The sequence below is a fragment of the Orcinus orca genome, chromosome 3 (assembly GCF_937001465.1).
Source record: "Orcinus orca chromosome 3, mOrcOrc1.1, whole genome shotgun sequence".
NCBI classification, from domain to species: Eukaryota; Metazoa; Chordata; class Mammalia; order Artiodactyla; family Delphinidae; genus Orcinus; species Orcinus orca.
Window position 1 is genome coordinate 102029762 of NC_064561.1, and position 16463 is coordinate 102046224.

The 16463-nt window shown below is 36.4% G+C and overlaps 1 protein-coding gene across 16 annotated transcripts in view; it reads right to left on the reverse strand.

Annotated features, from left to right (window-relative positions):
* The window catches only part of PAM (peptidylglycine alpha-amidating monooxygenase), a 286118-nt gene that overhangs the window by 40738 nt on the left and 228917 nt on the right, over nucleotides 1-16463 (reverse strand). For 11 of the 16 annotated variants that reach the window (XM_033408473.2, XM_033408469.2, XM_049707362.1 and 8 more), the window contains 3 exons: nucleotides 14995-15179; nucleotides 13857-13922; nucleotides 1060-1380 (listed from right to left, as the gene is read on the reverse strand). In XM_033408473.2, the coding sequence (XP_033264364.1) occupies nucleotides 1060-1380; nucleotides 13857-13922; nucleotides 14995-15179 (572 nt within the window). The remainder of the gene's footprint in view (nucleotides 1-1059; nucleotides 1381-13856; nucleotides 13923-14994; nucleotides 15180-16463) is intronic. The other 5 variants (XM_033408481.2, XM_033408480.2, XM_033408477.2 and 2 more) reach the window with 1 other exon arrangement.

The following is a 16463-nucleotide window of genomic DNA, read 5'->3' on the forward strand; positions in this document are numbered from 1 at the left end:
TTTAAATATGAAGAGGTAAAAATCTGGGCTCCATTTAACATCTCATAGAGACTATTAGGCCAGGCCTAATGGTCAATGATTGAAACTCCTGTGTTAGCAAAAGGCACTGCATCCTAATTTTCTTCAATTATAAATAAAAATCAGTTGGGTGTTGAATAATTTATGGCTTCCTGCAAAGCTGTATTTGAAAACATCAAGCTGGCAGCCTGTGCCATTCCAGCCCACGCATGGACAGCTGCCATGCATGCATATCCGTTACTTTTTCGGGGATTATCTCCACATGCTGTATTATCTGGCTTTCCACATTAGCAAGTAACATGAAACACAATCAATATCACAGAAGCCACAACACAATTAAAGACAAAGATGAGGCATCCATAGCTTGCTGGTACAGAAACCTGAAGGGAATAAGGTATTGTCCTCTAATTACAGAAGCCAATCCTGGTTAGAAGTAAAGATAAATCTGATAGTTACTGACTTGCTGGAGGTCCCTTCAGCTATAACTACTCAACTTTCCAATTAAGATAGTAATTGATAATGGAACTCAAGAAATCAAAGTCATAAAAATGGTTACATTTTACAAGTCAATTGGATGAGAACGTTGGAAGTGTAAGATTCCTCTGAGAGGAATTTAATTACCTTAAAGGAAGGTAGTGTATAACCATTCCATACACCAGGACTTTACATATCAGGTTTGAATTTTCAGTTTATTCCCATTGAACTAAATGCAGAATATTGATTTTGAAAGAATCTGTTACCCTGAATTTCATATGCCACCCTCCCCAATATGATCCAAAGATTTTGGGTCTTAGTAATTCTGGCTCATCAACTGAACAGAGATTGAATTTACGTATTGATAGTACTGGACCAAAACAAAAAGAAAAACTCCTCAAACAAAGGTGATATCTGACAACCCAAATCTGAGTCATGTTTTTTTCTAATGATAAATCCTTTTCATTGATGAGCTTTCTCACCCATTAATTTTTATTCCCTTCAGATTTTGCTTATGTGGATTGTAGCGTTTCACATTTTATTCTTTAAAAGAAGCCCTAAACGCACCTCCTGTGTGTTCTGGTTCCCAGGTGCCTTCACCGGGTAGCGGCTGCTGTAATGACAAAACTCTGCTCTCTGCTGGCCTCAAAGTAGATGCTAGTCTGTGGAATTTGTGAATTCTGTCTCTGACAAGAAGAGCATTGTCCCTCTCATGTTCTGCACTCTCTCTGGCATCAGACTGACCAAGATCCTTCTTTTGGACTACGTTTGCAATCTCAGCTACCAGGTCTGACTCTGATTCTGCCTTTTCTGTAGGATTATATTTATGCACATGAACAACATCTTCCCTTTCTCCTAGCAGCTTGGAAAGTAGTGAATAGAAATCACCTGTGAAAAAAAGAGAAGAGATAAGGGGTGGAGAGTTGATAAGATTGCAAAATTTACAAAATTTTGTGCCTTAAATAATATCATCTGATTCCTCATAATAAGTGAGAGGGAAGGTTGCTCTCAGATGTTCAAGCATGGGGAGAAAAAGATGATTTTCCAGAACAATGAGAAAACAATATGCTTCACATTTCATCTTACAAACCACCCATTTCCTTCTGTCATCTCAGGAGCCAACGACACTAAATAACCTCTATTAGCATAATAGTAGAAACAAAATAATGTGTATGTGACTGCAGGGCATGTTTTAATAAATGGTTTTCACAAGGTTAGTTTGGATTGATTTGGAAGTCAGAGTTCATCAGCTTTCTAAAATATTATCAACACTACAACAGAAAACAGCTATCTTCACAGGCAAACCCTTTGAAGTTGTCTTCTAAAAGCCTATTAAAGTGTAATCCACAAAAAATTAAATGTAGGGCTTCCCTGGTGGCGCAGTGGTTGAGAGTCCGCCTGCCGATGCAGGGGATGCGGGTTTGTGCCCCGGTCCGGGAAGATCCCACATGCCGCTGTGGCTAGGCCCGGGAGCCGTGGCCGCTGAGCCTGCGCGTCCGGAGCCTGCGCTCCGCAACGGGAGAGGCCACAACGGTGAGACGCCCGCGTACAGAAAAAAAAAAAAAAAAAATTAAATGTATATTTTTGAGCAGGTGCTATAAAACACAAAAAAATCTAACATCCACTTGGCAACTGGAAAACCAGTTTTATGATTTTGTTAACTGTGTTAATGTAAGTAGCTCCAGTTGTTTATTTTAAATAAGAAACGAATAAATTTCAGAAAAGTAATTTTGTGAGAAAAGAATATTTTTAAAACAGTTTCAAGCAAAAGAGATTTTAACAAACTAGTATCATTGGAATGATACATCACTGAAATGTATTTCATGTCTTCCTGTACTAAGAAGTAAACTTGGATATGATAATATAATTCCATGAAAACAAACTATTTATAAAATATTACAACAGATACAAAATATGACTATGGAAGGCTCATGAAGCATTTTAATCCTCATCAGTTACATCTATGGCTTCAAATCCATTCACATCAACTGTGTGAATGGGAAACATGTATATTCTCTATGGAATCATAAATCTGCTATTCTAACCCAAACCCAAAGGAAACCCACAGTTCTTCCTTTTCTCACTCTATACTAAGTGCTGCTAATGAAACTTATGATTGTGGAGTCCTTTTGCTTAAGTTTTAATTACATTTATAGCATGATCAGAAAACATTTATAAAATCTTTTTTATGACCATTAGGAAATAAAAATAATAACTGGTTTAGCCAGGATACATTCCACTAAAGAATATGTTATTAAAATATTGGTGCAAGGGGATATGAAGTCTTTCCAAAATGATGCTGAGATCCTGTCATGTTTATAAATAATCTTGGTTTAATGATTCAAAGTAGGTTTTCAATTCTTGCCCATGAAAGCAGCTTATCCTAGGTGAGAACTTCAATCAGAAAATAATTACCAAGTATTAGGGCCAATATCAGTAAAATGAACAAAGCAAATTACAATGCAACCAATTCTGGTAGACCACAGTGGCATTCTGCCTTACAGAAGAGAAATTAACCCATTACTGTGTAATTGTCCTGCCCCACACACTAAATATAAATAGCTTAATACGCTGTTGTGCAATGAAACATTTTATATAGAAGATGAAGACAAGATGACTTCAGGAACAGAAAAAGAACACAATTTTCAAACTTGAATCCATGACATTAGGCTAATGTTGATAGAGGAACACAGGCTTAGAACTATGCATAGTTATTGAGATTTGTCAGTAAAAATCTAAAAGCTGTGATAAAATACCAAATACAGAGTACTCGGTTCCTTTGAAATGATCATTTACAATGATCACTGGGTTAGGAAAACAAAAATTTAGCAACGTAAGAGGCGCACTGGCCTTGTGAGAACACAGCTTCAGAGCAGCATCTCACTTCTAGAGGTTACATGCAGGAGCCCACTAGATGGCTATCTCTTACATTCTAATACACAAACCAAAAAGGTTTTTTTTTTTTTCTCTTCTGGTGTATGGAATATATGAAATCCCAAAATGTTAACCATCTTTCTTAGTCATATTAAGATCGTGATTGAGGAAATCTACCTAACCTTGAGTACAATGGATGGAATAGAATATAAACAGAGGAAGTTGGGTGGTCTCTACCCCAGTTTCATTTCTCAATATTCTCTTTTTCTTTTCAGTTTATATTATAGCCATATTGGACTTTTACTTCCTTGAATGTCAACTCTAAGAAGATGTTGTTTCTTCTTCCTGGGACATTCTTTCCCTAGTAATCAACTAGTTCCTCAACCTTCAGATGCTACTTAGGCATCACTTACATCCAAGAAGCCTGCCTTGACAATTGCTGCTATGTGCACCTACAGCACTCTGCTCTTTCCTTGTATTGTTATTACCCGATGTCTGGTCTGCATTTCACACTAGTGTTCGGATCCAACCCCTGACACTTAATAGCTATTTTCTGTGCCTTTAAGCAAGTTACTTAGCCTTTTAAAATAGATAATGACAACTACCCTTAAAAATTGTTTTGTGGATTTAAAGAAGATAGTTAATGTAAAATGCCCAGTCCAGTGTATTTCATAAAGTAGATATCACTAAATTATAGCTATTATAATTACTAATGACAAAGAAATAAACTCTAGTTGCAACATGCATCTGATTCAATCTATTGTTTACCTAAAATTTTTAAAAATCAGTTTCTGTTTCGTATTGGTATTTTCATAATGGAAAAAAGCCACCTTTAAGTTTACAGCCCTCTATTTTCTCAACAAGTCATTACGGCTGCCTTTGTGATTTGCTTCCTGATTTTGCCAAAGAAGGTTGTACCTGCACTTCTGCACTTTCTCTCTCTCTATTTTTTTTTTATCAGTCTATTTTTGGAGAAAGAACTATCCCTACCCCAGTGTTCTGGATGCCAGCCCTCCCTGAGCCTTCTAAAGCCTTTCCCATCTCCTTTTTCTTTCCTTTTCTAATACAATTACTCTGCCAAAGATTTGACTCAGGCTATAAACACACTCACTTTGGGCTTATCTTGAGTGGTCATGGAGGCGAGAAGAGACCCTCCTCTGACACAGTATGTCTTCCAAGCTTTTTCATTTTCCCTCTTTCTTTAACAAGTTCCAGCACCATCTACAAGAGCTTTCTATGATAATGGAAATAGTCTATACCTGTGCTGCCAATATGATAGCTCCTAGACACATGGGACTATTGAGTATTTGTAATGTGGCCAGTAAGACTGAGAAACTTAACTTTTAAGTTTACTTACTTTTAATTCATTTATATTCAAAGTTAAATAGCCACATGCGGTTAGTATCTACCATACTGGACAGTGCGGGGTTATGTGCTGCTTCATCCTTCCTCATATCCTCCTTCTTCCTAACTCGAAGGCATTTGCTTCCACTGCCTACTTCACTCCTGTATGGCTTCTGCATGAGTTGCTCAAGAGCTCCTAGTTGCCAAAGCCAACAGACTCTTCATCCTGACCTACTGGTGGCATGTAGCACTTTTATAGTTCCTTCAGAACCTCTCTCCTTATAATATTATTCTTTCCAGATCTTCACCTGTCATCTTGGCTTCCTCTTATTCTGCCCAACATATGGAATGTTCCTGTTTTCTGAGGTCTATCCCTGGCATACTTTTATTGTCCCTGGCTAAGGCTTCTTCCTACTAAGTGATCTCAGCCACTCACAAAGCTTAAGCTGCTACATTCAGACAAGTGACTCCAAAATCTGGAGATTTCCTAGAACCTAGTGGTACATAAAACTGCCATCTGGAAATTTCCACTTGGATTGAATGTCTATTTCAATGGGATTTTGAACTCAACATGTCTAAACCTGGGCGCTTAATCTTCTCCCCATACTTTATTATTTTTTTTATAGTATCTCTCTCAGTGATGAAACCATGTTTTGGGACCATCAATCCAGAAAACTAGATTCATTTTTCTCTCACCAGTGAATCACAAAGTCATTTGATTCATAGATGCCGATTTGTCAACATCACCTTTTCCCTCCCTCCCACCAGTACTCATCTGAGATTCTTATCACCCCATAATTATCGTGCTGGAGGACTACCCCTTCGTCTTCAGAACAGACCCTCACCCCTGCCTTCGATGGAAAAGTCTGTCTGGAACGGTATTAAAGCTGCTCGACCTTTGTGCAACTGACTTGTGATTGAGGGTAACCTGTGTCCCCTAGATACTTCCCAGTTATGACCCCTTTTCCTCAGCTCAGTTAACCTATGTGTTTCGGGGTAGTATTCTCTAATTCTATTCTGGGTCCTGCTGCTAAGCAGACCATATAATTTAATTACCAAACTGGGACACATTTGAGAAAGGAAAGGGGTGTTGTTAATATTTATACTAGGCATAAACTGGTACAATCCTGGAAAAACTGGGAGGGATAATTACCCTACTTATTCTCGACAGAGATAACATATAAAGAAGTACTTTATAAACTACAAATGACAATAATAGTAATAGCAGCTAGTACTTTTTGAGAGCTCAGCATGACCAAGTCACTTTACTGAGTGCTTTATACGACAGAACACATTTAACTTCCGTGGAATACTTACTGTTCTCATTTTAGATGAGGAATCTAATGGCACAGTACTAAGGTGCACAGCTGGTAGCATGTTGCACTTGGATTTGAAGGAGACAGCCTGACAGAGGGATCCACCTTCTAAGTATCACTATACTGGATCCAGGTTACCTTATCTTCTCTGTACTGGCTGTATCTCTTTCCTGTGAATTCACCTCAGACCTGTCAATCTTAGTATATTAATTTTTTTTTCTTTTTAAAGTAACAGTCTACTGAGCTCAGGTGCCAGGTTTATGATTTAACTGAACAAGTTTCTTTTTTTTTGTCCTATCCTGGCTTGTCTTCTTTTTATTATAAGACTCTAATAAATTAGTCAATACATACATATACAATGTATATGCAAAAAACTGGCCTAAAGAATAATGACTGGTTTCTTTTGGGCTTGAAAAAGTAGAAAAGTTTTCTATTTTCTATTCTCTTTAATAGTTTTCACTTACCACTGGCAATATGCCTTACATGTATGATAAAATTCTCTAAGATGATCTAAAAAAACTTTTTTCGTACATTAAAATTATCTGAGAAGGGACAAATGGCAAGGTATAAATGTGATTTTATATAAAAATAACCCCCTCTCATTTCTTATATATTGTCATATTTCCAGTGATTAGTACTGTTCCTATTATAGCAGATACTCAATAAATAATTCTGGAATGAATACTGTGTTATAAATGGCTTCTGCATTAGTAAAGATAAAAATTTTTCCTTGATGAGTTTAGGCTGCAGTGAGTTCCATTTCTTTCTTTTCCTCACTTCAAACTTTGATTCTTATCTTAAGAAATGCAGAAACGCTCTAGGTCTTTAAGTTATTTGGCCGAGTGGGTTTGGTATTTGGGAAACACTAGTGAAGTAGCAGCTAATGTGTCAGGAAAAGGAACACAGCATAACGCAAGAGAGTCTAAAACACTACCAACTAAACTCCAAGTTTGTTAGCTGTGTGCTTGTTAGCTATTTCATGGCTCAATGTACATTTTTCTATTTAGTTGGGATCACTCAGTATTCCCTCCCACCAGCATGGAAGTTTCTCTGGTTTACTTTCAGGAATATGGTAAGATCAAACTAAACAAGATGGAAACATACCTTGAAAAAGTGCCCCATGCTTTTTTCTTTGAATAAAATGCTTTAAGATTATTGGATTAAAAAATAAGTACCCCTACTTTTAGACAGCATAAAATCTTAATTGTGGCAGGCATTTTTATTTTTAAAGTGATCAAGAGCCTCTTGGTAATCTTTCAGAATATAAACCGCCATTTCCCACACAAATCACTAGTACTTCATTACCTAAAACAAACAGCTTTTGTTACTGCTTATTGCTCTGTGATTTCTATGGTACATGGAGAGTAAATAGGATATTCATTGGCAGTTTAACCACTGACAAAATACGCCAAGTAACCAAGCTAATGAGATCACAATCATGCAACAACAACTGATTAATAAGGGGGATACGACGAATGAAAAGATAAAAGCATTTCTTTTTAGATTTTCGTATTTTAGTTTATGAGTCAGTCATAGCTGACACTTTGCCTTCTGGTTAAAGTTGATTTGGCTTACTGACTGTTTACTTATTACCAACCCACAACATTTATCCTACTAGCCTTAGGGAAATAAAACACATGATCATGATGACCGGCTTAAGGATCATACTTTATTACTTTTTCCTCCTATAGGACTTATCTGATAGTGAAACAATCAGAAATGGGCCTTTTAACTCTTTTCTTTTTTTAAGAAAATGAGACAAATGTGAAAAAGGAGAAGTTAGGAGATGATGACTTTTGCAACTGCCATACATACTGATCTATATCAGAAAGGCCAACCATGCGATAAATGATCATTCATATCTGCCTATTCTGTTATTAGGAAACCAATTCAGAAGAGCATCCCCTCAGCTTCCCAGAGCCTTGGGGGATATTTAGAGTTGTGTTTGATAGATGAGTTCAATAAATAAAGACTTGTGAGCTGCTCATAAATCATAACTGAACGGAAATACAAACAAGACTTGTATCTTCTTTAAAACAGCAAAGTGGTATTGAGAATGCTTGGAATAAGCTAAGAAGATGCTACTAAAATCATTTGGAATTTATTAGGGGATGAAGGGAATGTCCTATTTTGAACAACAAAGGAATATAAATTTTAACTACTAAGCCCAGCCTGTGTTTCGCTCTTCTCATAAATGGTTTATCAACTGTTACTTTAATAAGCTTTTACAGTAGACTACTGTTGTGTTAAGTTGCAACCTTGTTCCCTTGATTCTGCTTACTTGATGAAACATGCCAATGGTAATTCATTTTTGTTAGCATAAAACCATTGTGAAATTATTCTGTTTCACAGAAGGTGTCTGAAGACCTTTAACTATCTGGGGCCATGGAGTGTTTTCCCTCTACAAATTGTATTTTTGTCATATTCCTCCTGCTTTGGGAGTATAGTAGCTCATGCTGACCTTTGAGTATAAAGATTGATTATATGAGGGCATGAAGACTACAGTGAGAAGAGTTTGGAGCAAACTGAATAAAACATGCTAAAGGTCCTATCTGCAGCAAAAGAAATGCTGTCCAGAGAATAATGTACAATAACAAGGACATACTGGTATTGCAGATTTGACTTTCAATTCTGCCTTGAGGTTTTTTTTGTTTGTTTAAAAAAATTAATCAATTAATTAATTTATTTTTGGCTGCGTTGGGTCCTCGTTGCTGCGCGCGGGCCCTTTCCAGCTGCGGCAAGCGGGGGCTACCATTCGCCGTGGTGCGCGGGCCTCTCACTGCGGTGGCCTCTCCCGTTGTGGAGCACCGGATCCAGGCGCGTGGGCTTCAGCAGTTGCGGCTTGCAGGCTCTAGAGCGCAGGCTCAGTAGTTGTGGCGCACGGGCTTAGCTGCTCCGCGGCATGTGGGATCCTCCAGGACCAGGGCTCAAACCCATGTCCCCTGCTCTGGCAGGCAGATTCCCAACCACTGGCCACCAGGGAAGTCCCTGCCTTAAGTTTTTTTTTTTTTTGCCGTACGCGGGCCTCTCACCGTTGTGGCCTCTCCCATTGCGGAGCACAGGCGCCGGACGCGCAGGCTCAGCGTCCACGGCTCACGGGCCCAGCCGCTCCGCGGCATGTGGGATCCTCCCGGACCGGGACACGAACCCGCATCCCCTGTATCGGCAGGCGGACTCTCAACCACTGCGCCACCCGGGAAGGGAAGCCCCTTGAGTTTTTTTAATACATAAAATCTTCCCAATACAACTGACGTAAGTTTCAACAGTAGATCTATACTCTGAATTTTAAAGGAGAGAAACACCCAAATTCAGAAATCCTAAATGTAGTTGTATAGATTCGTGCTTGAAGCTGGCAGGCCTTTTAGTTTCAGACCACATTCCTTGCCTAAACAATGTTGATAGAACGTTCAGGTTGTACCTTTAGTATAGTGAACATATATAAAAAATCATAATGCATAAGAAATAAAGAGAAAAAAAAACATGCCTTAGTTTCCTAAAAGTGCCAACCAGAACATGTAAGTAAAGGATACATTTGTGTGTGAAAAATCTCCACATCTTTCTCATTCTGTATAGTCTCCTAGGATTCATTTCCTCCACCCAGAATCACTGTCTAGTTGGGTTTTATTGTTTAGCTTATTGTACTTATTACATACACAGGGAGTTCTTTACTTACAACGTTTTCAAAGCTTGGTGACATTTCCATTTGTTTTGAATAGCCATTAGTGTTTTTCTGCATAGAAGCAGGCATAATCAACTCATTCACCTAAGCTCACCTGTAGACAAATAGGCTGTTTTCAAAGCACTATGGGCAGGAATATACACATATTATGCAGTCATTAAAAATCCTGCATGCCAATAATTTTTATAGTTGGAGGAAATATTCAAGATATGGTATTTTAAAAAGAAGATACAAAAATGTGTATATATTATGATCTAAATATTTTTAAAATAATATACATATATATGTAAAATATATATTTCACACGGTGTACATATACACCCATATTTCTGGGGATTATGGATGATTTTTGTTTACTTCTTAATACTTTTCTATAACTTCCATATATTCTATAATGAATATGATTAAAAAATTCTAATAAGCATTATTTAAAAAAAATCTCTGCAGATTTAATTAAAGCCTCATTAAAATGTTTTCCACTGTTGGGCTTCCCTGGTGGCACAGTGGTTAAGAATCCGCCTGCCAATGCAGGGGACATGGGTTCGAGCCCTGGTCCGGGAAGATCCCACACGTCATGGAGCAACTAAGCCCGTGCACCACAACTACTGAGCCTGCAAGCCACAACTACAGAGCCTGCGCTCTAGAACCCACAAGCCACAACTACTGAGCCTGCGAGCCACAGCTACTGAAGCCCATGCACCTAGAGTCCATGCTCTGCAACAAGAGAAGCCACTGCAATGAGAAGCCCGCGCACCGCAACGAAGAGTAGCCCCCCTTCGCCACAACTAGAGAAAGCCCGCACGCAGCAACAAAGACCCAATGCAGCCAAAAATAAATAAATAAATAAAATAAATTTATTTAAAAAAAATGTTTTCCACTGTTGCATGATCCAGAACAACCTGGTAGGTAAAGATGTCCATATAATGAGGTTCCTCTGGTGTCTCCATAATTATACTTTTTGAGATAGAGTCTGAGATACATTTGCCTTCGGCCAAATTTTGTTCAAGAGGCAGCAAAGGCAGACAAGGATGCTGCAGCAGGTTAGTGTGCTTGTGAGTAAGCACAGGGTGGGCAATTCTACATGGATTCACACAAAACTCAGATGGCTCTTTCAAACTAGTTAACTTCTGGTCAAGGTTAATATTCTGGTGAAAATTAATAGCTAGCAATTTTAGTGGTAAGAATTTCAAAGGAAATAAAACACATATTTCTCCTGCGGAAATAGAGTATTAGATAAACCTGTGTTAAATAGATTATTAGTTTGCTTTGTTTTTTTTTTTTCTCTCCATGTTGGAGGTACCTACTACTTCCCGTCCATTTGCGGCACGGCTACATTTCTTTTTTTCAGCCTATGGCATATGAGTCTTTCTCTCTCTCTCTTTTTTTCTTTACTACCTCAGTAAAGGTCATCCCTTCTTTCCAACACAGCATTTATGACATATCATGACCTTTATCTTCCTGCCTGCTTTGCCAATGTATTAAGACAGGAAGCAAAAAAAAAATATTGTTTGTATTATCCAGGTAGAACTTTCTCTATTATTTAGTCACTGATGGGTACAGAGCTTGCCTTTGGTTACATGTCCTCTTTTGTTTTGGGTCTTTTCTTCCCTGCTCCTCAACTGTTCTATTTCCAATGGGAGTTTTATATCCTGTGTGACCAACATAGATGTTGTCTGTTAGTTTATGGCTAGCACAACTGAAATAATTCAGGGCTTTTATGTATCGGATATTTAAAATATTGAAAGAGTCAATACAACCAGGAGGAGTACTTGAACATAACTTGTTTTTGCCAGAATACCAAAATAAGGCAAAGGGTTAAGTCTGAGGGATTTCTTTAAAAATCAGCCTACATGGTGTAATTTATTTGAATAATTAGAGCCCTCCTATCATCTACTTGGTCAATTTAACACCCCAGGGAATGAATACAAATAGACATTTTGTGCAAACAAACATCTCTGAGAAGAATGGGATACTCTCTCAGTAATGAGTAGATTTGCCCTGTGTATTGCAAGGAGATAGACTGATCTAACTAGCAAGTCAAATAAACTATGTGTACAAATATGCATTTGGAATATTTCTATATTTCTCTTTAAATTCCAGGCTGGTGATCCCCAAAGACTAATGGAATAATAGAGAGGCTACAAAGGCCATTGAAATAGCTTTTGGTGAGGTATTTGTCTTCACATAATCTAGGAGGTGACATTCTGATGGACCTACTAATTTCAACATATGAATGCCACAGCCTATTTTCTGCAGTATGAAAATTGAGTCAGACTACTGGTTTTTTCTTCCCAAGTTAAATCACTTTACAGCATTTTTATTCATAAGTAGAATAAAATGGTAACTACAGGAAAATAATTTATGTATCCACAGAATTCTTCTCTGAAACCATTAAGACTATACTGGGTATATAGCCCAATATATCAATAAACATATAAGGGTATATTTAAGCTTCTTAATACTATATGTATATGCTATCAAACATAAAAGGGTAAATGAATGGCAGTATATGAAAGTGTATTAAAGGATTTGGTTTTTAGGCATACATGACACCATCTAAAATCCTATGGTTTGAAAAGAACAGATTAAATCTAATATTTAAGGTTCCTCTGCTAATAAAACCTCCGTGTTTCTAATCTTTCAGGGGTTTCAATGTCTTTCTTGATCAACTCATGTAACTTCAAAAGGAAAAAAGTCCAGCCTCAGTTTCCATAGAAAAATTTTACAAGCTGCACCTACTAAATGGTGATCTCATTCCACACTGTACCACATATGTTGGTATTTGGAAATGTGTTCTAAGATGATTCCAATTATTCCAAAGACATACAGTTCAAACAGTGTGTGCAATGTCAAAATAATTCATTTTAAGTCTGATTAAATTTCTGGACAGTTATAGTAAACACTTAAAACTACTGTATTTAGGCTACAATTATTGACTTCCTTACAAATTATATACACAGGATTGACAAATTTAGCTATTTTAAGTCATACTCAATAGTTTAGTAGGAACCCCTTAGCATAAATTATTCACTATAAAATCATCTCCCTTTTTTTGACTTAATACAAAAATAGAAACAACTTCGAGCTAAGTTTATTTTTAAGCCACTTTGTTAGAATGAGATGTTATGGAACATACTCTATATAATTTCAAAACTTTTATATTACAGTTTACCCTATTCTCCTTTCAGAATGCATTTTTTTCCTTTAAAAAGTTTGAGTTTTCAATTTTGCAAATACTATTAGTGCAAGAGTACTATCTTTGACGTAGACTTAACAGAACACATTTTGAATAATTCTTATAGTGGTTTACAATACCCAAAGAGTCACAAATTTCTATAAGTTGCTAATAGAAAAATCCTATCTATTTCCTATACACTTTATGTTGTCAACAGAAGCATGTTTGCATTAACATTAAACTAATGCTTTTAAATATAGTACATCTAGGCCAAAAACGACTTGATAACATACTTCAACACCTAACACAAAGTACTATGTTCCAATTTAACTGGCAAGAAAGCAAGATTCAGGAGAATAAATTTTCAGTGCCAGCACATACAGTATATGACCTACAACATCAAATATTACCACTTTAAATAAATAGAACAGAGGAAGAATGAAGCTTTCCTAACTCATCAGATGGCAACTTAACACAAAACTACAAATGCATAAGATGATAATCCCGCCTACCTTAACTGAAGGCAGAGAAGAATGACTTAAAAGAAAGGCAAGATATGTTTAATTCTTAATTTCTTTTTTTCTTGAACCTCAAATATAGTTATGAACACACCATACAAAACATACAAGAATTTAAATGTTAAAGGTCATAAGGTTTCAAAAGCAGCCCACTGATTGTTTCTAATGATTATATCTGCATTTACTCGCACTATATATAAAAGTTACAACATTAAATAAGGTAAAACAAAGACAGAAAAATCTAGTGGGACTAAATTACATTAATACTTTTATCTTCAAAGCCAAAGTGCAACATTTGACCATTTTCTCATGAATTATGTATTATATAAAATCAGCAATATGTAGGGTATTAGGCTGATAAAGAAAGACCTAAAATACCTCAATAACTTTAAAATTTGGTTGCCTATTTGGATAAGGAATACTTTTATAGGCCTAGTTACAGAAGTAAGCATACATACCCTGTTCTAATACTTCTTCTCGTTTTGGCTGCTGTAGTATAGAAGTCTTATCTTTATTCACTGTTTCTGTAAAGGATCAAAAGAGCTGAGCATAAATTTGCAGTATATATTACATACTTTAAAGAGTTTATTGGAAATATGCTATCAACATAAAAATATTTTCAGGGTCTTGTATTTCATAAAAACAGTAGTATTATGAATTGATATGGTAGAAATGCTCTAATTCACAAAAAACTCTAGCATAACTACAAAGTACCAGACTCTGACTTAATAACTGGATCAACTACCCTTTCAGTTATAAATGATGCAGAATTTTAAAGATGCATTAATAAAACTGCTTGTATTTTTTAAAAGTTGAATCTAGTAATATTTTTAGGATATTTTCAGAACATTTTAAGGTACATTTTATAAATATATTACGATTTTTATAAATGACCTGATTGCTATGTTAATTTCTTTTATAAAATTTCCTATAGAAAGAAATAGGAAGTTCTGGCATTAAGACTGAACTTGTAATACTCAGTAAAGTCTCTGCATACTTCCTCCAATAAAACAGTATGTGGGTTTTGCAATTTTAAACTAAAGAAGTGACAGTCAATATGACCATTTTGCAGATGAACAGTAAATTAAAGAACAATTTAGAGAATGAGACCAAAAAGACTAAGGCTAGTAATGCCTCATAAATCAAGAACTGTTCTTTGCTTGAAGACTCATTCAACAGATAATTTAGGGTATGGTCGGAGATGATAACCATTTTCATTGGAAAACTGTAGCACTCTTTAGAACATGGTGTATAAATTCATAAACTGAATCATTCATTACTGGTTATGGGAAGAATGAAACGAGGAAACTAGAAACACAAATTAAATGAAGAAAGATCTACATTTATGGAATTGGTCTCAAATGAATCTGTTTCATCACTAGTTGAGAGTTTTCACTTTAACTGTTTTGATGGGGGAATGTCAGGAGGGGAGATAGAGGATAAAGAGGGAAAAGAGGGAATCAGATTATGTGTACATATGCGACTGTTTGACAGAAGGAGGATGATTTTAAACATTAATCATATAGTCAAGTGAGACACATAAGAAAATATAAAATACAAAATCATACGTTGATTTAAATTAAACACCAATTTTACCTTTGTGATGTCCATGCATCATAACCATATCAGACTTCACAGGAATTGGAATGTTGGCCTCTGGCGGTATGGTTCTGAACAAATCTGGAGCGATATTCTGTGTACAGGTCATGAAAGAAACTGCATGCTTGGCTTCCATGTAATACATAATGTATAAGTTGCACATTTCATCACTAGATGTGCCACTGCAGGCAAAACAAAAAAACAAAAAAAAAACCCAAAAAAAACCCCAACCAAACAAACAAAAAAACCCACAGACATGACAAATCAGTCATTCACATAAAACACATTCTTAATGCAAGAAAAATGCAACCGGTAAATCTTCCAACAATGGATTCAAAGATGGAAATATTGTACATTTATTTTATAGCTTTCATTAAAACCCATCACAGTTTTCAACATCAAAAGCACATTGTCAAAGGCATATTTCCACTTAATAATGGAGTATTCTTTTGCAGTCACTCCATGGATATCACCAGATACTACTGACGGTAATGGCATTTCAGTTGCAATGAGATGCTTTCTTTCCTCTTCTAAATCCTTTTATTCTTTAGTCCTTCTTCTATTTGTTAAAACTCATAGATTGAGTAAAGTATTTTTCTCATGGAAAATCTTAATTATTTACTTAATAACAATAAAATTCAGAACAGTTCAACAGAAACACCATATATTAATTACAAGTTTATATAAAAGTGGCTTTTTCCATTTAACCCTTAGAGTCAGGGATCTTGGTTTTGGTAACTGCCTGTTCCTCAGGGTGAGATGAATCAAGAATCATGTGTTGATACTAAGACATCATAAACGTTATCTCTGGTATCTGACTTGGCACCTTGACTTCTATAGCAGGGAAGAAAAGAATGCCTGAGGAATGATACAAAATGAAACCAGGCCTAATGTCTTCTAAGGGCTCAGAACTGAATGGGGTAGTGCCGTACAACTGAATAACTCAACGTTAAAGATAGATTTTAAAACAGTGGGGTGGTCATTTCCAAGAAAAAGTTCCGAATAATATAAATCATTCCTAATAGTTTATAGAACATGTTTTCTTCTTCCTCAATTCACATGGGTTACTAGGTACACCTTCACATAAACCACCTTTTATATACCAGCGTGGTTTGGGCAAAGCAACATTTCCTTTTTGGTGTTAGTTCTGACAATTTTTAGCAAGCCTCTACTAATAAAAAAACAAGCTCTGAAATGGATTATTTGCCATACAGAAATACATCAGTGTTGATTTTTCCAGCAATGTCATGCGGCACTTATTTCCTCTCCATAGCAACAGTAATGACATCAGCAAGGGAAGGAAAAAAAAGAAAAATCTTTTCCAAACAGAGATGTGGTTCCTCTAAGCTCTGAAAATGTAGAGCCCGAGAGACCACAGGAATGAGCCCCTGTTATGGGAAGCTCCGTTTGTGCTTTTGAAAATAATTTGTCTTCTCACTCTCTGAATCTGATACCTGCCAGTGTAA